The 24,405-nt window shown below is 48.4% G+C and overlaps 1 protein-coding gene across 16 annotated transcripts in view; it reads right to left on the bottom strand.

The window, feature by feature from the left end:
- Positions 1 to 24,405, bottom strand: part of ank1a (ankyrin 1, erythrocytic a) — a 148,072-nt gene that overhangs the window by 14,381 nt on the left and 109,286 nt on the right. For 8 of the 16 annotated variants that reach the window (XM_088624270.1, XM_088624275.1, XM_088624273.1 and 5 more), the window contains 18 exons: positions 24,290 to 24,310; positions 19,676 to 19,796; positions 19,451 to 19,538; positions 19,141 to 19,253; positions 18,259 to 18,483; positions 17,503 to 17,657; positions 15,413 to 15,624; positions 14,678 to 14,882; positions 13,694 to 13,790; positions 13,205 to 13,433; positions 12,603 to 12,731; positions 12,296 to 12,415; positions 12,104 to 12,188; positions 11,755 to 11,829; positions 10,933 to 11,064; positions 9,677 to 9,823; positions 1,914 to 2,454; positions 1,137 to 1,446 (listed from right to left, as the gene is read on the bottom strand). In XM_088624270.1, coding sequence (XP_088480396.1) covers positions 1,137 to 1,446; positions 1,914 to 2,454; positions 9,677 to 9,823; positions 10,933 to 11,064; positions 11,755 to 11,829; positions 12,104 to 12,188; positions 12,296 to 12,415; positions 12,603 to 12,731; positions 13,205 to 13,433; positions 13,694 to 13,790; positions 14,678 to 14,882; positions 15,413 to 15,624; positions 17,503 to 17,657; positions 18,259 to 18,483; positions 19,141 to 19,253; positions 19,451 to 19,538; positions 19,676 to 19,796; positions 24,290 to 24,310 — 3,005 coding nt within the window. Of the gene's footprint in view, positions 1 to 1,136; positions 1,447 to 1,913; positions 2,455 to 2,688; positions 2,724 to 9,676; positions 9,824 to 10,932; positions 11,065 to 11,754; positions 11,830 to 12,103; positions 12,189 to 12,295; positions 12,416 to 12,602; positions 12,732 to 13,204; positions 13,434 to 13,693; positions 13,791 to 14,677; positions 14,883 to 15,412; positions 15,625 to 17,502; positions 17,658 to 18,258; positions 18,484 to 19,140; positions 19,254 to 19,450; positions 19,539 to 19,675; positions 19,797 to 24,289; positions 24,311 to 24,405 lie in introns of those variants that run through there. The other 8 variants (XM_088624271.1, XM_088624280.1, XR_015935288.1 and 5 more) reach the window with 7 other exon arrangements.

The raw sequence follows: 24,405 nt of genomic DNA, 5'->3' as shown, positions 1-24,405 counted from the left end.
CACAGTGCCAAGTATAGGGTGACTGTGACAGTGGCACAGGCTATATTTGGAAAAGCTATCCGAGTCTGTGTCCTTCTTCGGTCGTGTGAATGTGTGAGCGAGTGTGGTGTTTTAACTACCCCTCTGTTTCCTTTCCAAACCCTCTGCCTTTGCAATTAGCTGGGAAAGAGCAGAATTCCAGGGATTTGTGACCCAACAAAAACAGGGGAGATCCTGTGCTGTTGTCTTAGCTTGGCCTTTTGCTGACTCTGAGCTCCTGTTCCTTACTTAACTTCTCAATCAGATCAGGGGTGTCTATACACTTTCTCCAGAGGACTGGAAAGTTAGTTCTATATTAATCTGCCTTGGCCCTCTTAGGAAAGCAGTGTGTAATGCAGCAGGTGCCCATTCACTTTGCACTCCAGAGCACGGCAAGAACACCCCTGTTTCCAATTGCAAAACTCAATACCACATGCTGCAGCCTGCATGTTCGCTCACCTCCTTACTACAGCAACTGCTGTGCTTCAATCTTCCCCCCAGGGTTCTTCGTAATTGAGACAACCTGTTTTTGTCATTGCTGGACGAATGTCATACAATCATCTATATCCCTCACAACAGTTAGACTGCATAAAATAAGCCGGAGAGGGCTGTACAGTATTAACCGCTGTGCTGGGTATTACTGTACCATAACAATGGGATATTCAACCTGTGACCCTTTCAATCCTCTCCAATGCAGAATTTTGCATCAGTCAGCAACTTAATGTTTAATTGGCAATTACCAGGATCAACATAAAAATGAAAGAGCTGGATGTATCAGAGTACTGCAGAGGTCTTGATTTGAAGTATATCAGGCTAAATACCCCGTCTTTACATGAGAGATATCATGTGTAGGTGAAGGGCATTTGGTTCATCATGCTCATTCACCTGTTAGTTCACTATTCTTCATAGATGCTCCTTAAGTGGTTTCTCCAAAGGCCATGCTGTATCCTGCATCGACCGTACAACTCCATCTCTTTCTCTAAATGAGCTGACCATTTCCGTTACCATCTGACCAACTCACCACCTGTGACACCATGCCATCCCTGGCACTCTTATGCCAATGTGGATGGCATGTTCCTTGGATCTCTGTGCCCCTTTAATGTCTCTGTAATGCTGACCTGCCCAGATCGCAGTCTATCCTCTGCCCATGCCCGTAGCTCTTGGCTCTTCTGCTGAAAGCCCACTCCTTTCTCAAAGGGCTGCGTGCCCAGGAAGTGCCCCCGCAGGATCTCGGAGTGCCCCGTGTCACGCACTGGCTGCAGCAGGGACTCCTGGGAGATGCGCGATTGGCTGAGGTCGCTGCTTTGTACTGCTGACACCACTGAATGCTTCTGCTGGCTGACCCAGCTCTGGGACGACTCTGGGGGGCTCTGCCAGGTGGACCCTGACTGCTCCTGCAAATAGGACAGGAACGAGCCACCCCCTGACCTGCAGGCAAGACAGACCAAGACAGAAGGGGTGGGGGGAGGCGGAGAAAGAAGAGGTGAGAGAGAGGGAGAGAGGGAACATGAGATTGCACATATACAGTGGAAGTGAGATACACAAGGTGAGATGTTAAAAAAGAGTGAGAGTTGCAAATAAAGAAAAGCCCAATAGGAACTTATTGACGTTAAAAGAGAGAAAGAAGACGGAAGACTTTATAAAATTATTTAATGCAATTCCTCTTCTCTTTGGGCTTTAATAACAAGCTTTTGCAAAGAAGGTACCATGGTACATTAGAATTTAAAAGTTGATAAGAATGTGGAATTTGTAGCTAGATTGAACAATAGTCAATCAGAAGTACCCAATTAAAACCTCGTGTTAATCAACTCTAGCATGACATGACATCGGACAGTGCACTGCAGGAGAAGGTCACTGGGTGGACGTGACAGGCCGAGCTGTCAGCGCTCACTCACCTGTCTCCATTCCGCTCCGCAACATGGCTCAATCCGGGTGATTCGCTGAGACGGGCATAGACCCGTTGCTGTCCTGAAATGAGAGAAATCCCTTCCTCTGAGCTGAGCCCTCCTCCTCCTCCTCCTCCTTCTGTACTGCCCAGCGCCTCTGCCCTTGTGACCTCTGACCTCTGACCTCGGTCCAGCCCGTTGACACTGGCTGCATCCGAATCCCCTGCCTCATCCTCCACGAGGTCCATCGAGCCGCTCAGCCCGCCCCCGCTCATGCCCAGGCCCCCCCGACCCTCCAGGGCTGCGTCCGAGTCGTCTGCGTTACTGCACTCCAAGGAGGAGTCCTCCACAGGCACCAGGGACGGGCTGGCCCCTGAGGGCCACACCTGCACCTCCGACATCTCCATCAGCGTGTCCTCCTCTGTGGTGGCGATGGGCGCACACTCCAGGCTGGACATTTCCTGCCAGTATGGCTCGGTGCTCAGCGGGGACGGCAGGATGTATTGCATGGAGGTGGGCGAGAGGAGCTCGTCCTGCACCAGGGAGTAACCTAGAGCGAGAGAGAGAGAGGCACACTGACACGGGCCCCTCTCACCCTCGGCTCTCACTGCAGCCTGCAGCACCCAGCCCTGGGGAGCTCTGCCGTCGCCGGCGCTGCTGGGAGAACAAAGGGGACGGGGTGGGGGGCAGCGGGGGAGGGGGGAGGGTTGCGGACCACAAGCATAAGCAGCAGCCAGCAGCAGCCACACAGCCAGACGCTGCAAAGGAAACAGACTAGGTGAACCTGGAAGGAGGCCTTTCTCCTGTGTGGGCAGCCACCTGCAGAGAGAGGGACAGGCATTAGTCGTGGAGAAGGCAGGAAGCGTCAGCTGGCACACACACCCTCGCTCACACGCGCGCCGGGACGCAGAGAGCCATGCTCAGCACAGTGCCCCCACCTGGGCTCCCCAAACCCCGCTGTGAAGAGAGCACCAGTGTCACCGCTCTCCTTAAACGTTAATTCAAGTTTCCCGGCAGAGGCTCCCCATGCCAGACCCTGCTGTGAAGAGAGCACCAGAGTCACTGCTCTCCTTGTATAGGATTTCAAACCGCTTCATTTCTCAAATCAGCATCTCTTGTTTCTGAAATCGACGCCTTTTCTTCTCTTTCTTCTGTCAAGAGGACGGCCAGAAGGTGTGGTTAAAGTTCACCTGGTAGACCCACTAGGACTAATTGAAGGAAACAGCAGGTTGTAAGTCATCACAAGACTGTAGCGGAACAATACAGCTGGGGATTCCCAGGGGTTGATCAAATCTGGAAACCACTCAGGCAATAACAGCTTTTCTGCAGCCACACTCTTTGTGTTTTCAGTACTTACAATAAACAACCCAGAATGAGAAATCAGAGAAAAACCTTTCTGTTTCAGGGCAGCATCTTCATCATCATCATCATAACAACAACATGCTTTCCAATTTAATTAACCAGGAAAACATTTAAGGGACAAAAGAGACAACATACTGTAAATATGGACAAAAACAATTTTCTTCCTACTGACCAAGGTTTCTAGCCAGGGTAAAATATGGAGCTGAATTTATACCACAGTACAAAATCACCAATATTGATCCTGAGGGGGTGAGTATCAACAGGTCTGCGTGTGTGTGTGGAATGGGTACAGACACAGGTGTCTGTGTGTGTGTGTGTGTGTGTGTGTGTGTGTGTGTGTGTGTGTGTGTGGAATAGGTACAGACACAGGTGTGTGTGTGTGTGTGTGTGGAATGGGTACAGACACAGGTGTCTGTCTGTGTGTGTGTGTGTGTGTGTGTGTGTGTGTGTGAAATAGGTACAGACACAGGTGTGTGTGTGTGTGTGTGTGTGGAATGGGTACAGAAACAGGTGTGTGTGTGTGTGTGGAATGGGTACAGACACAGGTGTCTGTCTGTGTGTGTGTGTGTGGAATGGGTACAGACACAGGTGTGTGTGTGGACTGGGTAGAGACACAGGTGTCTGTCTGTCTGTGTGTGTGTGTGGGTGTGTGGGTGTGTGTGTGTGTGGAATAGGTACAGACACAGGTGTCTGTGTGTGTGTGTGTGGACTGGGTACAGACACAGGTGTGTGTGTGTGTGTGTGTGTGTGTGTGTGTGTGTGTGTGGACTGGGTACAGACACAGGTGTGTGTGTGTGTGTGTGTGGGGGGGGATGGGAGCCCACACCATTCTACCTCACTGGACATGTGAAGTGATTCACACACAGGCAATTAAACGACCTTTCTGTGAATCATCATTTTGGCCCTTCAGCAATGAAATGATCTGGGTGAGTAGAGTGCAGGGTGAGAGTGAAGCAGTGAGGTAGGAATGGCAGCACAGAAAGCACGGGCAGGAAGCTAATGAAAACAGGGCTCTGGCTGGAAGATTGTCTGTCATCCTCCTCTTCAGCAGAACATCAACATCTTCCTGCATGTCAAATCACCACATTTAATTGGTCTTTCCTCTATGAAAAAGCTGCCTCAGGAAGTATAATTTCATGACACCAACAAAAAACAAGTCTGTAACCCTCGGATTCTTTAACATCTTGCCTTCCTGCTAACAGAGTGAGACAGACTCAAACTTCCCTCAGTGGACAGAATGAGAGCAATAGAATCTGAAAGTTTCTAATCCCAACAACACCAAAATATACTGTTCTTGTCTGGTCATGCTCAATGAACATCACATACACCCTGATAACCGTTTGGCTCTTTTGTTCACGCTGGTGGAATGTTGTAGGACTGCTGCCCAATGCCCCTTTCATAGAGGTGGATAGGTTGTGTCATGACAGCGAGACGAGTAGTGGTACACAGCACTGTAAGAATGCCTTGCTAAGAGGACACCAGGCATGAGACACCGGAGAGCACTGACTGTCTCAGTCCTGTAGGGGGCACTGTGTCCCACACTGAGACCCAGGTCTGGAGCTGCCGCCTCCTCAGCAATGGAGACAGTGCAAAGAGAATAGCATTGAGGGCCAGGGGGTCCTACTTTTATTGTCAATTTGAAGGGCTTGATTTTTTGGTTTTGTACTGCACTGACAAGAGTTACCTGGACGCACACTAAAATGAGATGAACACATAGCAGCGTTTAAACTGAGGAACAGTCTTGAAGATTGAAGGACTCACTGTTAAATGACCCACAGATGAAGCCAAACCCCTTCCAGTCACAGTTAACCCACGTATCAGCCCGATCCAACTGTTACAATTCTCCACTTTCCCACACACTGACAAAACAGAGGGGGGAGGTCTGATGGAGATTTTGATGTGTGTGTATACTCAGCATCAATCTGCTAGACATGGAAGTTAGACATTTTTAAATGCTAAACGCATGGATCAGCATGGGAGGAAAGAGGGATGAGAAAGCTGTCCAGAATTCTGTTCTCTTCGAATTGAATCAATCAAGTCAGTGAATTCAGACTGAAAGAAAAAGAAGACAGAGCGATGGCAGATTGTCTGTTTATAAAATGTGAAAAAATGCTGAATATTGCCTCTCGTCGGAGCAGCTGAAATAGATTTCTACAGAGCTGGCCAGGTTCTCAACGAGCAGCAGTTAGAAAGTGTGTGTAGTGTGAGGAAGGGGTGACTTTGAGCTGGGTTGTGGGAATGCTGAGTGTGCAGGAGAGATTCATGACACCCAACCAGCTGGGCTCTTTAACCACACTGCCCCCCCCCACACTCATCACCACTGAGGTGACGAGTCCTCTAAAAGTGTCCCGGGAGAAGGGCAAAGGACCAAAGATTGTGGAGGGGCCTGTCTGGGTGATGGTTTGAGGATAACATGGAATGATTTCTTCATTCACTGGGTGTCTGTGCTGTGCAACCTCCTAGTGCCCAGTACTTGTACTGCAATGGGCAGCTGGTCCTAATTCTTCCCTGCACATATCAATCAGTATAATTACAGATGTAAGCTTAAAGGTCCAGCCTGCATCTAGTGGATTGCTATGCTAGTATGTGCTCGCTACAGAAATATGCTGTAAAGACTAAATGTCTATTGATATGTTGATTAACATTCAGGAAATAGGTGAAAAATGTCAATTGTTTCATCAGCCCTGGTTTTGGACAGCAAAAGCTCTTATTGATCCTGGTTGCTTGCTAATAATGAACAAGTGACTGGGTGAAGGCAGGGCTATACTCAGCTTTTAGAAAGAGTGTTGTATTGAGAAATACTTAAAATTCAAAATAAAGGGAGGAAGAACAAAAACGTGAGCATGTTGAGTTGATGGAAAAGAAGCATGACTGCAATGCCCAACTTAGAAGATGTACACAGAGACACACATACACACAGTCACTGTGAGAGAAGGATGGGAGGAAATGGGACAGAAATGGTACTGAGTGACTTTGATCATCACCCACATATAAAACAATGCCAGAGCCACTAAACACCACACAGGGAGAGAGACAGACAAAACACCACAGACACACTGCAAACTAGGCTACAAGGACCACTGGTAACACCACTGCAGAAAAGAAATTAGAAGACAGAAAACAACAAAAAAGTAAACCAAGTAAAAAAAACAGTACACCAGTCCATAAACCACCTCTGAAGCACACCGCCCAATAGGAGAGAAAGAGAGAAAAAGAGACACAGAAGAGAAATAGTCATGCCATGCACAAACACATTGTTAGTTCACTACATCAGACTTTGATACAGTCCTGCCCCTTGTTTTCAGACAAAGCAAAGGGAGAAACAGTGGGATCTGGTCAGGCACATGCAGAGGACACCTAAATATAACCAAGTGGCAGGTAAGGACCCCTTGGGGGGGGGGGCATTGTTGAGGTGGGCACAGTGGATTATGCACGACTAGAAAAAGGATGATAGAGCCAGAGGTCAACATGAGGCCAACATGAGGTCAGAGGTCAGAGGAGAGAGGTGAGAGGAAGACAGGGCAGCTGGGCAGTCTCCAGAAGATGACATGTTCAGAGAAACACAAAGAGGGGACAGAGTCAGAGGAAAAAGGCACAATACCTCCCAGGGGAGAGACAGCGTTTTTACACGACTTCCAGACACCGCATGCTGGGACATGTTTCTGGATTAACGGGGATTACTGGTTTACTCAAGCCTCTTACCACAAAAGCACACAATCTGATTTCCCTTGTACTTGTAATTAAAACATTCCTATGAAGTTCACCAGCGTTTGAAAATCAGAATTCATTACACTAAAAAAGGTCTCTGTAAGACGCTTTCAGGCAGGCGCAGTAAAAACTCGCTACTTAAAAACACAGTAAGTGAAACAAATCACCCTTCTCAACCCTGCATCCTGCACCCTGGATATGTGGATTTTTTCTAGGCTTTTTTTTCTTAAACCCCAGCCAGACCTACCGAACCGTCAAGGTCTTAAACCATCCGGCAGTTGAAAGTATCAGAATGTGCTGTTATATCACAGGCCATGTACAGGAGTGCAGGCACTAATACGTGGGTCAGAAACCTGGACTGTTACAGTGTGCTTGAGACTGGACATTTCCGCCTGGACTGCCCATTCCCAGTAGATCAAGGCAGATACCCGTGTCCCATTGCACAGATTACTCCAGGAACACAGGCCATGGAAACAACACAAGGCCACCATACAGGCAATCTTCAAGTGTGCTTCAAGGATGAAGGAGCACATCCTTACTAATCATTACATCTGTTTAGTATTAAATTGGCAAGAGTCGTGCAAATAGATTGTCAGTGAGGCTTGAACTCAGACATGACCAGGAAAGCTTTACTCTGCAGGTTAATATCTGCCACCCTAGTCAGACAGTGCAGGGAGCTGTTATACACATTAACAAGATCAATTCATTCGATACATAAACGTTGCTAACATAAAGTCAAATAACTGAATGTCTTCCCAGGAAAAGTAATGTTCTCATTAGCAGGCATGTCTCCTTGGCACAGACCTTTAAACAGGTGCATGTAATGGCATATTGTACTGTATATGTGCTTAGGACAAGAAGTAAAGCTGAAGCCTATGCCTTTTTGAATTATTGTGTTTTTAAGCTATATTAATGATATAATGAGGATATTACTTTGTTTCCTGAGAAGGTGGTCATCACAGATATACTTTCACAGCACTCTTAGAGCAGATGTACCTGCAGAGCATTGTAAACACAAAGTTATGGTTATACTGTAGCACTGCAGCATCTAGTTTTTACAAGCACAATACTTAAGTGCCACCTGCAGTATCTGTGGTGTAACAGCGCCATTAGACTTTTAATACAGATCTGTCCCTGCAAAGGCTCATTCTTCATTGACAGCACAGTTTAAATAAGTGTTCTGCTTATGAAAAAGAAAACGACTTCATACAGATCTTTGTGACAGAACGTACCGTAGAGTCGACGAGCTATCCCTTTAGGTACTGTTAAATTATAAACAGAAATTTCAGCACTAATATTCTTTTTTATTTCCTACCTTTACAGATGACAAATCAAGAAAAAAAAATAAGGTTACAATTTAAACATGATGCTTTTTTTTTTTAGCCAGTGGGCAGGGATGTCACGCTTCCAGTCTCAGAGCAGAGTTTGTGTAGGGTGTAAACTCAAATGCAAATGCTGAGAAACTTATAGCAGAGTGTTCCTTTCTAAACATGGATCCGATCAGAGGAGTTCTTCATACAAATATCAGACCTTCCCATTATAATAGTATTATAAAATTTGACAGTGCTCCAGACACTTTCATTACGGCACAAATAACTTTACAATTTATCCCATGAACATAGGACGCAATATATATACTGCTCACTCGAGGATTGTAACCATAATGCAGATGTGGAAACAGAAAATCTGTATACATTTCTAGGCAGCAAAGGTTGGGTTTTGTTTGACATGATTTAAGAATACAGAGATACATCCTTTTTTTCCATTTTGTGTCTGGGTATTCACCTTGAAGCTTGTATACTGCTCACTCGAGGATTGTAACCATAATGCAGATGTGGAAACAGAAAATCTGTATACATTTCTAGGCAGCAAAGGTTGGGTTTTGTTTGACATGATTTAAGAATACAGAGATACATCCTTTTTTTCCATTTTGTGTCTGGGTATTCACCTTGAAGCTTGTAGATCTTGTGCTGGCTTAAGGGAACGGGAGGGAAAGGGCTCCATTCTAATGTTAGAGGTCTCTTGCGGTGCATTTACACTGGGCACACATTCCTCCCAAAGGAGAGAAGAACAAGAACAAAGGGACAATGAGAGGAAGAGGAAACTCTCCCCGTTCCCTAATTGCCTAATTTAACAACGCAGAGAAGTGACAAGGGCTCCTATTAGTCACAAAGGTATGGTAAATACCAAGCCCTTTGGGGAAGCCAGTTCACAGCTACATATCAGTAAAGAAATGGCCCATTAGGCATAGAAAAAAGAACCAGGCCATGCAAATCAACAGAGCTCTCTTCGTCACTGCAGAGTAGGACAAGGAATGGGCGGCGAACACTTTGATTCTTGGCTTCAGGTGTTACTACAGTGAGCTCTGTTGTTGGCATCTCTCAAACTGACACTACTTGGACAGCTATAAACCTGTAAAGCCAAGCAATTATTTTAACTCTCTACCTAACCTGTACAAAGTGGGTCTTATGTTTAATAGGTGCCGAAACTCAGACTCTGGGTAGTTACTGTTCCACACAAACAGATATTGCATGTGGCTAATGCTCACTCAAGCGCCTGAGTGCCCAGGCAGGGAGGTGTTTCAGGAAAGGTACAAAAGGCCAAGTGTAAATGCACCCTCAGGCTGTGGGAGCTGGTGGGCTAGTGGAGAAGCAGCTAGGTCAAGGGTATCATAGGGCTGGGGGTCAGGGGTCACTTCTTACCATTGGTCATGCTGGGCGAGAGCAGGTGGTCTCTGTCAGTGTATCTCCGACTCTCCTTCCCCACCCGGGGCTGCGGCCCTGTGCCCTCCAGCATGTTGACAATGTCTGACCTGTCGATGTTCTTCAGCGCTGCGTACAAACTCTCCACTGCAACGAGAGCAAAGAGAATGAACGCTGTTCACCAAGCCTTTTTTGTAGTCTGTAGAGAAACTGACTCACTGACAGCAGATTTATGTTTAGAAATATTCTGTACTCATAAAAGCATTATGGGAAAGTATAGTTGATTTTCAATTTGTCTAAAGATGAATATCATGTATAAAAATTGAGTTACCTTAATGTCTATTTCCTTTGGCTCTGTAACTTAATAAATTGACAAATTTGATTTCTGAGGACCATATACTCAACCTGGGAAAGTTCTCAGTAACACTGCACCTACTGTGATATATTGCCCAAGGAGCTTGAACATGACTGAAGCTCTTGTTCTTGATGTCTATATATTTGCAGATTTGTACACCTCTTAGCTATGATGGGCTATGGTGCTGATCAATCACTGTGCCTCATGGTCTGGAGGCCAGCAGCCATATCACCCTGCAACTCACAACTGGCAACCCACTGAAGCTAAGCGGGTGTGAGCCTGGTCAGTACCTGGATAGGAGACCTCCTGGGAAAAACTAAGGTTGCTGCTTGAAGAGGTGTTAGTGGGGCCAGCAGGGGGCGCTCACCCTGCAGTCTGTGTGGGTCGTAATGCCCCAGTACAGCGACAGGGACACTATACTGTAAACAGGCGTCGTCCTTCGGATGAGACGTAAAACCGAGGTCCTGACTCTCTGTGGTCATTAAAAATCCCAGGGCGTTTCTCGAAAAGAGTAGGGGTGTAATCCCGGGGTCCTGGCCAAATTTCTCATTGGCCCTAACCAATCATGGCCTCCTAATAATCCCCCTCTATGAATTGGCTTCATTACTCTGTTCTCCTCCCCACTGATAGCTGGTGTGTGGGGAAAGTTCTGGCGCACTATGGCTGCCGTTCCATCATCCAGGTGGGGGTGCACATTATTGGTGGTGTAGGGGCGTCCCCATTACCTGTAAAGTGCTTTGAGTGGAGTGTCCAGAAAAAGCGCTATATAAGTGTAAGCAATTATTATTATTATTATTATTATGATGATGATATGTTTCCACCGTCTCTCTGTCACCACCAGGGGGCGAACCCCATGACGCCTGAGCAACTGGGGGAGCAGCAGGGAAGAGGGGCGGCTCACTCTTGGCTCTCTTGCCCTCCCGCGTGGCCCACAGGTTCAGCAGCGCCGAGCTCTGCTCCAGCAGGGAGTTGGGGTTCTCCACCCGGATCTTATTGATGTCGTCCACGCTGAACTGCAGCTCGCGCGCCAGCTCTGGGCGCGGAGGGGAGAGGGCAGGAGGAGCACAGAGATGGGGTTACTGATCTTGCAACAGACAGGTCAGCACACGAGAGCACACGCCTCGTGGGAACACACAGCCACAATTTCCTGCAGGAATACCGCTGGGACGCAACAACTACTAAATCACAAAGCAGAAAAGGAATAAATGCAGAGAATAATTATTCATTCATCTGCAGCAATAAGTTACAGTAAGTCTTTAAAACACTTGTAACATCTCTCAACAACAGAGCCCCCTAAGCAAAATTAATTCTCACCTAATTTCCAGCTTTTCCTCAGGTGATGATAGTGTTTTGCTTCTTGTTATTTTTTAAATGGTTTTAACTGGAGGTGGGAATAAGATTGAGGAAAAGAATGAAAGTACTGTATAAACACCCTCAGAAACAAAGCTGTTCACTAATTTACTAACCCTAATAAACACTGTCTGTTAATTAGTGAACAGCTTTGTTTCTGAGGGTGTTTATACAGTACTTTCATTCTTTTCCTCAATCTTATTCATTGTCATGTCATTGTCATGTCATTCAACACCCATTATTCTAGCAGCTGGGAGCTCAGATGTTCTAGCAGCGAGTTAACTGATTGAAGATCCAGGGTTTCAGCTGCTGTCTGTGCGTCGAGAGAGGAGCCTGGCCGTGAACAGATATTCACACGTGCGTACACACCCACCTGCCCAGCTCAGCCCCAGCTGCTCCGATATTAAGGCCATCTTCAGTTCTGTCCTCTCCATGGCGCTCATCGAGGCTGGAAAACAGAAATCCCTTTTACACCTCTCTCCTCAAGTATATCTCTTTTTCAGACCTCAGCCTTCACGCCTCCAGCTGCTGATCTACAACTTCCGGAGGCGGCGATGCTGTTCATTTTGTGATCTGCAGGAACACCTGTAGCACTGCTTTCTCTCCCTGCCCAAGTGCCTTCTCTCTGGGGAACGGACATGCGCCAGCACATACTGATTTTTGAGAATGTCTAAGAGACTTGCGAGGATCCGAGCTTGAAGACCTGGAGAGGGGAGGCTTACCCATGGTCGGTTCGCTCAGGGCGCTGTATCTCTCCCGAAGGGCCAGGGGGGTCAGCGTCCGTCTTCGGTCTTCACTGCCCACCACCTGGCACAAAACCCAAGCACATCAGGACACGAGAAACCGGATGGGGGTGGGGGCAGGAGGCTGACTGGCCCAGTGCATTCAGGACAGATGGGGGAGAAGGAGGCTACCTTGATGCAGGGAGGCATGGTGATGTTGAGGTTGCAGAGCACGTGCTGGCTGTCCTCATACTTGGTGGACTTGCGGAGGAAGGAAAGGAATCCTGAGGGGTCTTTGCTGCTGTCACGGACCTGGGGTAGAAAGAGGAAGGGTTCGTTAGAGTCATCATCATCATCATCTTCCAGTCTGGACATGTGCACTTTTGCGCAGAAAGAGGCAGACAGAGAAGGAGAAGACAGATGTTGAAGAGAAAGACAGTGACAGAGCCGGTGAGGGGGCAGTGGGACAGAGAGGGAGGGGAATTGAGAGAAGGGTCACCTTGACAGACACTGGAAGCCTGTTGTCCCTGAAGGCCTGGAAGCTGAAGCTGCGGGGTTGCTGCGTGGCCTTCCTCACTGGAACAAGGTTCCCCGAGCACTCCAGGTGCAGTGGCATTCCCTCCAACACCTGCAGGGGGCAGCACAGAAATACTCAAAGACTAATAAAAACAGTTCCTTATACTTCTATAGCACTTTTCAGGATGCTTCCCTCAAAGCACTTTACAGGTAATGGGGACTCCACTCCACCACCACCATGTAGCACCTGGATGAAGTGACGTCAGCCATGGTGCACCAGTACACTCATTAACACCAGCTAACAGTGGGGAGGAGAACAGAGACATACAGACACTGCTCATTCCACTCCCTCCCAGCCCCTGTCTTTCCAAATGTCCCTTGTTCTTTCCTAGCTCCTCTCCAGCTCCAAGATGCTCTACATCCTGGTCCTCTCTTCCCAGCCCCCTTCTGTCTCCAAGACTCTGAATCCCTCTGTCTCTCCCGCAGTCTCTGAATCAATTCTCTTCCTCCCCCTGTCCCATTTTTTACTGCTAGACCCCGTTTACCCTCCCGGGACCCCCCTGCCTCTCTCTCCACATCCCTGACCTCGATGTCTCGGCTCCGGGCGACTTCGGTGAAGTTCTCGTGCTGCTCCAGGGTCTTGTCCATCTTGTCGTCGGTCATGCAGTAGCAGCGCAGCCGCCCTTCCCTGGCCTCGTTCATCTTGGCGAAGATCACGAACTTGGCCATGTAGGGCACAGCCGAGAGCTCCTTGTACAGCAGGTTGGCAAAGCTCACCGCCTCCGCCGTGCGAGGGCAGTCCGCCAGCCAGAACCTGGCCAGGGAGCGAGGAAGAGGAGTCAATCCACCCTCTGTGGGTGCAGCATTTCCCCCCTGACTTGACAAAAATCTGTCTTCTTTTCCACCGGTGCTTCTTGAGTTCTTGAGCACATACAGATCAGGCAAAACCATATCCCCAAAAGTGGACAACAGCTGCTGAACACACATCCAACACGTTCACAATAACCCCCCCGAACCTCCCTTCGCCCCTCCAGGCACAGCACATGCCCCCAACCACCAGCCCCCTGTCCTCACCGTGCTGAGACGTTGGTGGTGAAGCGGGCGCACTCGTCGGCGTAGATGAGCTTGGTGGTGCCAGTGATGTCCTCCCACTGAGCCGGGTCGGTGCCACCTGGGGGAGATGCAAAGGTGTCGTGCATCAGTCAGTATCCAAAAAACACCCCCAACCCAGTTCAAATGACCTGCCCTTAATACCAATACCAATATTCATACTTACACCAACACTAACTCCCTGCCCCCAATACCAAAACCAGCTCCCTGCCCCCCCAGTACCAACACCAACTCCCTGTCCCCCAACACCAACATCAACTCCCTGTCCCTCCAATACCAACACCAACTCCCTGTCCCCCAACACCAACATCAACTCCCTGTCCCTCCAATACCAACACCAAATCTCTGTCCCCCAATACCAACACCAACTCCCTGTCCCCCAATACCAACACCAACTCCCTGTCTCCCAATACCAACACCAACTCCCTGTCCCCCAATACCAACACCAACTCCCTGTCCCCCAATACCAACACCAACTCCCTGTCCCCCAATACCAACACCAACTCCTTGTCCCCCAATACCAACACCAACTCCCTGTCTCCCAATACCAACATGGACTCCCTGTCCCCCAATACCAACACCAACTCCCTGTCCCCCCAATACCAACACCAACTCCCTGTCCCCCAATACCAACACCAACTCCCTGTCTCCCAATACCAACACTAACTCCCTGTCTCCCAATACCAACACCAACTCCCTGCCCCCCCAATACCAACACCAACTCCCTGCCCCCCCAATACCAACACCAACTCCCTGCCCCTCCAATACCAACACCAACTCCCTGCCCCCCAATACCAACACCAACTCCCTGTCTCCCAATACCAACACGTACTCCCTGCCACACAGAACCATAATCTACTCCCTGCTCCCCAACACCAATACCAACGCCCTGCTCCCCAACACCAGTACTGACTCCCCCTCTCCCAGTACCAACACTAACACTCATACCAATGACGCTGCAGAGGAGCCTGAGGCTGGTGGTGTCGCCCTCCCCTGCGTCGCGCGGGTTCTCCCTCCAGGAAGGCGGCAGCGGGATGCGCAGGCCGATGGGCCGGTGGAACTTCCTGCGCCGTGGCTCCACGGTGACGACGGGGCTGAAGGTGGCCTGGTTCCCCAGCAGCTTCGTCACCAGCTCGTCCGGTACCGGCTGGGCCTGGGAGCGGGGCAGGCGGGACACAGAGAGGTTCATAAGGCCCTGTCCTTCTCGCTCCTCCTGAGAAAACTCCGCTCTTTTAACGTGTGCACCACGATGACGACTCTGTTCCATAGCGGTTTTTTAGAATCTGTCCTAGCATTCACTGCGGTCGCCTTGTTTTAGTGACTTTAATACATGTAGTAAAAACAGTCTGAGCAAGAAAGCAAAGCTGGCCAGCAAGCCTATTGGTGCATAACACTGACAGCTGTCAGACATTAATTGTTACAAACATCCCTTGAGCATCAGGGCTCTGTAGCCTCTGTAGCCCTGTAGTCGATTTAGACTACAAAGATTTAAGTGCAAGAGAACTAAGGTATCCTTTATTCCCAGGACTATTAACCTGCTTAATTTGAACTGATTGTATATTTTGCTTTGTCTATTTGTGTTTTATATGTATGTTTCATATCTGTTAATGTTGTTCTAGATGTATTAGGGAAGATGGGAAGGGTTTGGATCTGAGCCCCGTCTGCAGCCGGCCCTGCCCTCACCTGCAAGCCCAGCCGCACTCTCTTGGTAACCGCTGTCTCCGGGAAGGTGGCCTGGACCAATGGGACGAGCCTGCTGGTGAGCAGCCCCCCTTCTGGGCCAATCAGGTCGCTCTCCTGCTGCACGCGGGACACCACAGCAAAGTAGAGGGGAAAGTCTGTGGAAATGATCCTCCGAATCCTCTTCTTGCCCAGCTCCTCCTGGCTCTCCAGATCTGACAGCACAACAGCAACGCCCACATCAGCACCCGCAGGGGAACCAACACTTGTCCAACAGGGTGTGATTGTTGCGGTTCCGTCCCCCCACACCTGGGGCGCGAAGCCGGGTCTCCAGCGTAACGCCACAGGGAACCAATCGCGCGGGCTAAAGGAGACCTCCCTCAGCCCGGGCAGCTGAGGGCCCTGCTACGCGCAGTGAGGGCGCTGACGTCACCCCACTAGCTCCGCTACAAGGGCACGCAGCTTCTCGCGAGGGCTTGTAATGAAGTCAGCACTCGAAATGGGAAAACAGAAGCACACCCGTCGCCAAATTTAAAAAAAATGTTGGTAAAGTGTTTTATGTAAGCAAGCCTGTTTACTCAATTCAAGCTTTATTATCCTCTGGGGGAAATTTGTTTCACTGCATAGTCCGATACCGCAAACATTACCAACATAGAAGACAGTAAAATAGTGTTGCCGGAGATAAGAGAGTTTATCTACATTGTTTCAGGGAGAAACGGCAGTGGGGAAGAAAGATTTCTGCAGTCTAGTAAGAACAGCCGACGAGCCCTGTCTTTGAGGACAAGCTGTGAAGACAGAAATTTGCCTCAGTTTTGTTGCCGATTTATCTTTGAGAATTGGGCGCTCCTGTACTCAGTCACAGAAGGGCCCACAATTCATCTCAGCACTGTCAAGATAACTAGATGGGAAACAAGCTCAAGAATGTTTATGTTTTTTATTATCTCAGCTCAATGTATTAACATGTTGGATTAAAAAGCTTACCCATATTAAAGCGTGCAGGAATAAGGATTATAATCAGACGTGTTTTGAATCGAACATGATTAAAACCAGGGTGGCATGGTGGAGCAGTGATTGGTGTCTTGCAGCACTGGGGCCCTGGGTTCAGTTTCTGGGGTGCTCTTTGTGTGGAGCTTGAATGTTCTCCCTGTGTTCATGTGGGTTACCGGGTTACTGGGCTTCTGGGAAAAATAGCCCTTGTGTGAGTGTGCATGTTTGTGTCCTTGTTTGTGTGTTCCCTAAGATAGACTGGAGTCCCATCCAGAGTGTATCCGGCCTTATGTCTGTTTCCAGCTCAGATAGACTCGGGGCCACTGAGGCCCTATGTTGGATGAAGCAGTTATACCCCAAAAATAGATGGAGTGATGATTAAAATTGTAAATAGAATTAAAACTGCAAAACTATAAAAAGGGCTGGTATGTAAAAGGTTAGTCAGTAAGCACTACCAATCCAATTCAAGAACTGAATCCAGAAATGTGTCAAAATTGTATCATGTAATAGTAAGACCTTATCTAGAATATTCTGTACAGTGAAGGCTACCACATTATATAAAATATATCGCTCCTTTGGAATCAGTCTAGAGAGGAGCAGCAGATACATTACATGGCTGTAAGGAATGGCCTACACTGACAGGCTGAAGGAACTGAACCTTTTCAGTCTTCAGAGTATGAGGGCACCAGGTACAAGTATTCAAAGTCCTCAAGGGCCTCAATAATGTTAACCGAGAGGACTCTTTCAGAATGAACAGTGCAACAAGTGGTGACAATGTGGAAGTGCTCTTAAAACTCAGAATAGGGTCACTACTTTACCCAAAGTGCTGTAAGAGTAGGGAACAAGCTGCCACTCAATACTAAACGGGCTATATGAGCCAAAAGGTCTCCTTTTTTTCGTAGCTGTTCTCATGTTCTTATCTTCTATCCGAATCTTTTTTATCCTTAGATGGTTGTAGTGAAGTGGAGTGGAGTCTGACCCGGCAGACCATCGCTAAGGATCAAGTCATTGCCTATAATCAGTACTTCAGCAGTGAGGCATGCTGCTAATGCAGACTCGCTATGAAGACAAGCCTGACCTGGACTTCACGAGGTGAATACACGCACCTTCATCCATGCCATTAAGGATGGTCTCCAGCAGCTCGTCGCCATAGCGATTCCGGTGCTCCTTCCACACAGAGCCATTCTCACTGCGCAGGACCACCAGCTCCCGATCCCCCCGGCCTATTGAGGCGAAGTGAGGGATCTCTACAATCACTGGCCTGTGGGACCGAGGGAAGAGCACTGACAGTCAGAACTACTACAGCACACACTGCTCACCCTGCACTGACACAGTCACAGCCACTACAACACACACTGCTCACCCTGCACTGACAGTCAGAACTACTACAACACACACTGCTCACCCTGCACTGACACAGTCACAGCCACTACAACACACACTGCTCACCCTGCACTGACACAATCACAGCCACTACAACACACACTGCTCACCCTGCACTGACAGTCAGAACTACTACAACACACACTGCTCACCCTGCACTGACACAGTCACAGCCACTACAACACACACTGCTCACCCTGCACTGACACAGTCACAGCCACTACAACACACACTGCTCACCCTGCACTGACACAGGCACAGCCACCACAACACTGGCAGACACCAATATCTCACACACTGCACTGACACAGGCACACAGCAGTGTCTCACACACTGCACTGATACAGGCACACAGCAGTACTGCGAGCACAGCAGTGAGAGCTCCTGCCATGGCTAAGCTGTTGAGCCTTGCTCCAACTGTGCAGGGTGGCACTCTGACACTCTGCCAGGCCGCCTGGCTGCAGTGCTGCTACACTCACCCCAGGAACTGTGCCCCGGCGGGCCCCAGGGAGATGATGCGGCTGGCCAGCCCCTCACCCTCCACCAGCGGAGGGGGTGTGGACAGCTTCTGGGGTTTGATGAGGCGGCAGGTGATGCGCGTGGGGGCGGCGCAGGTGCGAGGGGGGATGATGACACGCAGACCATTGTGCCGGCTGCCCCTCATGGAACCTCCTCGGGCGTCCACCATGAAACTGACCAGGAACCTGTCCAACACAGCAAGCACACTCAGCACAACAGCTCCCCGGAGCAGAGCATCGCAGGACACACGGGGAATCGACAAGGAGCAGGAGGCACCACTTTACACCAAGGGTTGTGGGAGTCTGCAACAAGCCACCCAGCCATGTTGTCAAAGTCAATACCCTGCCCTCCTTCCAGAAGCAGCTTTGTACCCTTTGTTTTTTTCTATTGCATCTAACACTAAAAGACATTTTGGCTTTTGACAACGAATGCAGCTCCTTTTCCACAGGCTAAACAGTTGTTATTCTGTGCACCTACAGTACATGCCACAGGTCAGCACGCCAGGTCTTGATATTGCTGCCATATACAAATATCAGACGAGCACACTGAATGTTTAGAAGTGATATTATAAAGTCCACTTTGTTTTACACATCGAAAATGTACAAACTACAAACACCCTGTGGCGTGATCTCAGCTGGTCTGTAACTGTGGTGAACAGGAGTGCACTTCTGCACTGTTCTAGTGGGGAAGTCAAATACATTTTACCACAAGCAGATCCTTAATTATGTAATCAATTGGTCTAACGAATTAAGCAATTAGTCAGCTTGTTTTTCCAGAAATTAAATAAATGGGTCATGTCTGACAGATAAATTGATCCGGCCTCCCCCAGCGCCAGCACTGACCCGGTGTGGATGGGGCTGGCCACAGGGCTGACGTTGTCCGAGGTCTCGGTGGCCGGGCTGCTGGGGATCAGGGAGTCCTCGTCGTACTCCTTGGGCAGGGGCACAGGCGTGTGCTGCTCCAGGCAAACACACAAACACACACACGGGATAAGCTCAATGCTCTGCGTCACAAACACACAAGGACTGAATCAAGACAATAAGCAGTGTTATCTCATTTGGTCACTAGGTGTCACATTGGAAGTCTCACAAAACATAATGATGCTATTAGCTGCACTAGTGAAAAGCTCTGCTCTAGGAGACTGGGTGGTACCTGCTCTGCGTGCACCATGTCCTGCTCCTTCAGGATGACGGTCTCTGGGGACACGCAGGGGATTCTGGGAATAGCCGGGGAATATGTCCTGTGAGAGGGAGGTGTTCAGAGTTAAGAGGCAGCGTGGGCAGGCCACAGTGACACTGCAGCTCACGTCTCGTCCCGAAGGACCTCCTGACATCTGAGACAGACCCTCGGCCCGCCCCCCCCCCCACTGCCCCTTACGCTGTGCCCAGCCCGCTCTCGTACTCTAGGGATTTTTTGGGAGACAGGAAGTCCTCGTCCTGGTCCTTCAGTTCGTCCAGCTTCAGGTACTTGGCTCCTTCCACTCCCATCAGCTCCTCGCCTGCGGACCACAGCGCAGTCAGACACGCGGACGCCGGCAGGCGCAGACACAGAGTGGACAAGAGGAGAGCAGTGACCATAAGATCTTCAACAGGGCACATTCCACTACAAGTCTACAGCTGCAGTCCAAGGTCAGGTGTTAGTGAAGCAGGCTAAAGTAAAAACTCTGAACGAAGATAAAAACTTCAGAAAAAGAACTTCTGTCGCCATCTGGGTGATGAAACCCAAGCAAGCAGTGGCTCGCATATACAGTATATAACCCTTACATGGACTGACACAGCGAGAGAGTGTGATGACGCTTCGCTGTTTGCAAAACTACACTTCAAATGAAAGTGCATAATTGAAGGCATACTGAATTCACGGTGTAACATACTTTACAGGACCACTTTCTAATTCTTTATCCCCATTTCAAAACTGTGTGTTTATTGACTTTTTCTTCTTCCTTGCTTATTTTATTTCAGTCACTGACCCTGGCCATGAACCCCTAAATGAGGGAGGACCCCCAGATATTGTATTTATTGTGCTACAGTGGCTGTTATTACAGGCTCCTAATCCAAGCTGGGAGGGGAAATGTCATTGTGTGTTATTGCTGGTGCTGTGTGTTGTTCTGGTTATGTCGGGTAAGGATAGGGTCATCATTCAATTTTAATGTGATTAAAATAAAAGCAGGTTTCGGATTAAAAGGAGTCAATCCAGTCCATCATGTGTGTTTGTTTTCCTGATAAACTTTCGACCAGATCCATTCCTCTCTCTGACTCAAGATAACGCAGAGATACATAGCTATTTTCATTTTCCATCAAAAGTCCTAATTTGATTAAATTAGTGCCTGATGGGGGCTACAGCACAGGTCTCCAGTCTCATGGCACGTTTTGTATTGAATTTGGACTGGGCCCATGTTCTATTCACTAGATTGCCTCCAAAGGTTGCTGAAGGATGAGTTCCATGCTTGGCATTCTGATGACCAGCAACACCAGGAGATCTGCTACATTCTGCTCGATTGGGCAGGGGTAATGATTCCTAACTTGCTTATGGAGGAAGAGTAGAACGGTCTGTGTCCGTGTCACTTTCTGCCTGTTCTGTCTCCTTCTGAAACATACGTGCAAAACACTTCCTAATCTGACTCCGGACCTTAGAAAGTCACACAATGTTCTCAAATAAGAACACACCTCCATCCCTAAACTGAAGTAAAAGAGTGAGGAGACCTCTGTGTGTGTCATAAAGCACAGCAACACCAATGGCAGGATAAGCGGCACTATGATCACCAAATACAGCATTCCTATCTCCAAGAAAATAAATTTAGGATTATTTCAGAAAAAAAAAACAGGAATTCCATCAGTTCTTCATACCAAATTATACATGTACAGTATAAATACATTGACATTGCTCAAAACAGTCGTGCACAGGCAAAACGTTTGACTCTACTTATCTGGTCCACTTTAATTTGGTGCTTTTCTGTGACAGTGGGACAGAATATTAAAAAGGTCTATCCTGCCTTGTTCAGGGGACAAATGGAGGAGCAGATGCAGCATGAAAACTGCACAGTAGATATGAGACATCATGCGCTGACAGAAGCCAGAAACAAGACTTTCATCTTCTGAGTTAACCAAGGGAGACCAGAATGGCATTGCAATAGGATCATGACAGGGTCTCTTCTACAGGCAGATACTGGCAGTAACAGGAGGGGCTGTTCTACAGGTACATTCTACCTCAATTCACATACACATAGCATAGAACAAGACAATAGACCCACAGCACAAGTAACACATGGACACCTCTCAACTCACAACTGGCAGCCCACTGAAGCTAAGCAGGTGTGAGCCTGGTTAGTACCTGGAGGGGAGACCTCCTGGGAAAAACTAAGGCTGCTGCTGGAAGTGGTGTTAGTAGGGCCAGCAGGGGGCGCTCACCCAGAGGTCCATGTGGGTCCTAATGCCCCAGTATAGTGACGGGGACACTATACTGTAAACAGGCGCCGTCCTTCGGATGAGACGTAAAACCGAGGTCTTGACTCTCTCTGGTCATTAAAAATCCCAGGGTGTGTTTCTTGAAAAGAGTAGGGGTGTAACCCCAGCATTGGCCCTTACCAACCATGGCCTCCTAATAATCCCCATCTATGAATTGGCTTTATTACTCTGCTCTCCTCCCCACTGACGGCTGATGTGTGGTGAGCGTTCTGGCGCACTATGACTGCCGTCGCATCATCCAGGTGGTGCTGCACATTGGTGGTGGTGGAGGGGAGTCCCCATTACCTGTAAAGCGCTTTGAGTGGAGTGTCCAGAAAAGCGCTATATAAGTGTAAGCAATTATTAATTATTATTATCAACATGAAAACACCATGCAGTGCTTAAAGGCCATGACACTTACACCTCTGTGCTCTTTAACGCAACATCGCCATACAGGGAACCTCACCAACACTCCCACACACAAAGACACTGAGACACAGATATGTGGACACAAGTTGTTGGGATGAGATATTAAGCATGATTTCGTGGGGGGGGCTGACTTGATCTTCATGAAAAGAACCTCAATATGAAAAAGCTCACTGATGCACAAACCCTTTCCTACAGCGAACACAGCTGATGCTGATCTGAGTGTTGAACTCAGATTGCAACATTTCTGTGCTGGTCAAAGAGAAACTGGGATTAAACAATTAGACAGGACAGGACAGCCCCCTCTCCTCAAGCTATTCTGACTCAAGGACAGAGCTTCAGCAGCTCCAGAGTCCAGTTGAAGGTATTAAGGAAATTCCTGTCCCACTGAACCACTCCTGTCTGCTCTCTGATGGTGAGCTGAGGAGCCCCATATACCACAGTGCAGAGTTTCGTTAATGAAACACCTGGGGCTCCCCAGGTGTCTAAGAAATCTGCCCTGCCTGCCTCATCTTCCCAGCCTATCCCTGTGCTGAAAGATTAATTGCTACTGTCTGATTTAGAGTGACACTAGGGAGACTTTCCTGCAGGAAACAGCTCATCAGCTCTGCTTTCTGTCAAGAAATACCGTGTTGATGAGTTCTGTGACTTTTTTCAGCTCTTGTGAAAGCCATGCCTACCCTGACTCATCCACTGCAGGGCGATACATCAGGCTACCTGCTTCTGTGACGCTCGGCAGCACACAATCAAATTTCCCCACTCTTTACTGCAGCACGTTTGAGGGATTATATCTCCTTTCCTCTTAAAGAGCTATCCCATCTGATTCATTCTCACAGTAATGCATGAGGATTTTCTCATTAGACTTATAACTGATTACAGGCCTTTTTGAGGGCCTTTCCTGTGGATGCCTATAAAAATCAGCTCCTGGAGGGATAGATTTGATTTCTACAAGCATTTTAATCAGCAATCCCCAGTTCTGGTCCTGAAGGAACACTGTGTCTACGGGTGTTCTGTACTGCTGGGCTTGAAACAACTCGAATCAGCACATTCCCAGCTAAACTGAAGACCCAGGTCTTCAGGTGTTGCTGCTGTGCAGACATACAGTAATGGGCCTCTGAATGCGGGACTGAGGAGTCCTGGGGGAGACTCATGGTCATGTAATATGGACGAGCCATCGTCCACAGGTGACATTCCAGAGCACTCAGACAGCTTGACTTCCACCAGTGGGAGGGAACGTGATTCAAGACCCTGATCTATAGAAACATAATCCACAAACAGGAAATCCTTCCAGACACTTCTGGCAAGGAGCCTACCTCACCAGCGCTGATCTTCATAAAGATTAACATCATGAAAAGCTTGGGAAGTGAAAACTGTGGGTAAAATTAATTCTTATTCATACATCTTTAATAAAGCAGAACACCACATAACAGGAAGAAAATCTGTTCTTTGGAGTCCTGGAAATGGGCTAAATAAATCTTTCTCATTTCCTTGAAAACGTTATGTTCGAGTTTACCCATGAATATGTGCATTCATAATTGCTCTCCTCCCCACTGATAGCTGATGTGTGGTGAGCGTTCTGGCTCAGTGTAAGCAATTATTATATTATTATTATTAATTATTCTTTTTTTCCCATTTTTTTTTTAAACTCAAATGACTGTCAGTCACCAACCTTTAACAAACCGGTTGCGTCAGGTAGAAATCAGGAAGCGGTCAACACCAGCGCAGTGGGTTCAGACAGCCAGGGCAGGCAAAGACACAGTAAAAGACACTGACGTGACAGCGCTGCTGCAGGGCGCGGCGGACACAGAGCGGGACAGCAGGCGGAGAGGAGCGGCCAGCGCACGGAGCCCAGGACGCGTCCCCACACCCTGCTGCTCGCACAGTGTGAGCTTCCTGCTCTGCAGACAGGCCTGTCCGTGCTGCTACTGCAAGTCTCGTTAGTACTGTGCAGACCATGTGAGCGGGCGGGGGCGGTTATGGGTTAGACAGTACAGTAGCTGGGTCTGGAAGGGGTTCATGGTCACATGCGAATGAAGTCACGACCTCATGAGCGTCGAGTGAGCTTGAAATGGAATCACACGGTCACTACCACCTACGACGGCAATAGACAAGTAGTGGTTCATACCTAGCGTTAGCTGAGCAATTCCTAAAAAGAGGAAATAAAGTAGAATTTAGCTGCGGCCACACAGAGGCACAAATGTTTTTTTTTAGACAGTTTTCTTCATTGTTTTGCAACTTACA

This window comes from Lepisosteus platostomus, chromosome 3 (genome assembly GCF_059453375.1).
Source record: "Lepisosteus platostomus isolate fLepPlt1 chromosome 3, fLepPlt1.hap1, whole genome shotgun sequence".
NCBI classification, from domain to species: domain Eukaryota; kingdom Metazoa; phylum Chordata; class Actinopteri; order Semionotiformes; family Lepisosteidae; genus Lepisosteus; species Lepisosteus platostomus.
Note: the sequence above shows the minus strand (reverse complement) of the source record. Positions and strands in the feature narration are given on the sequence as shown.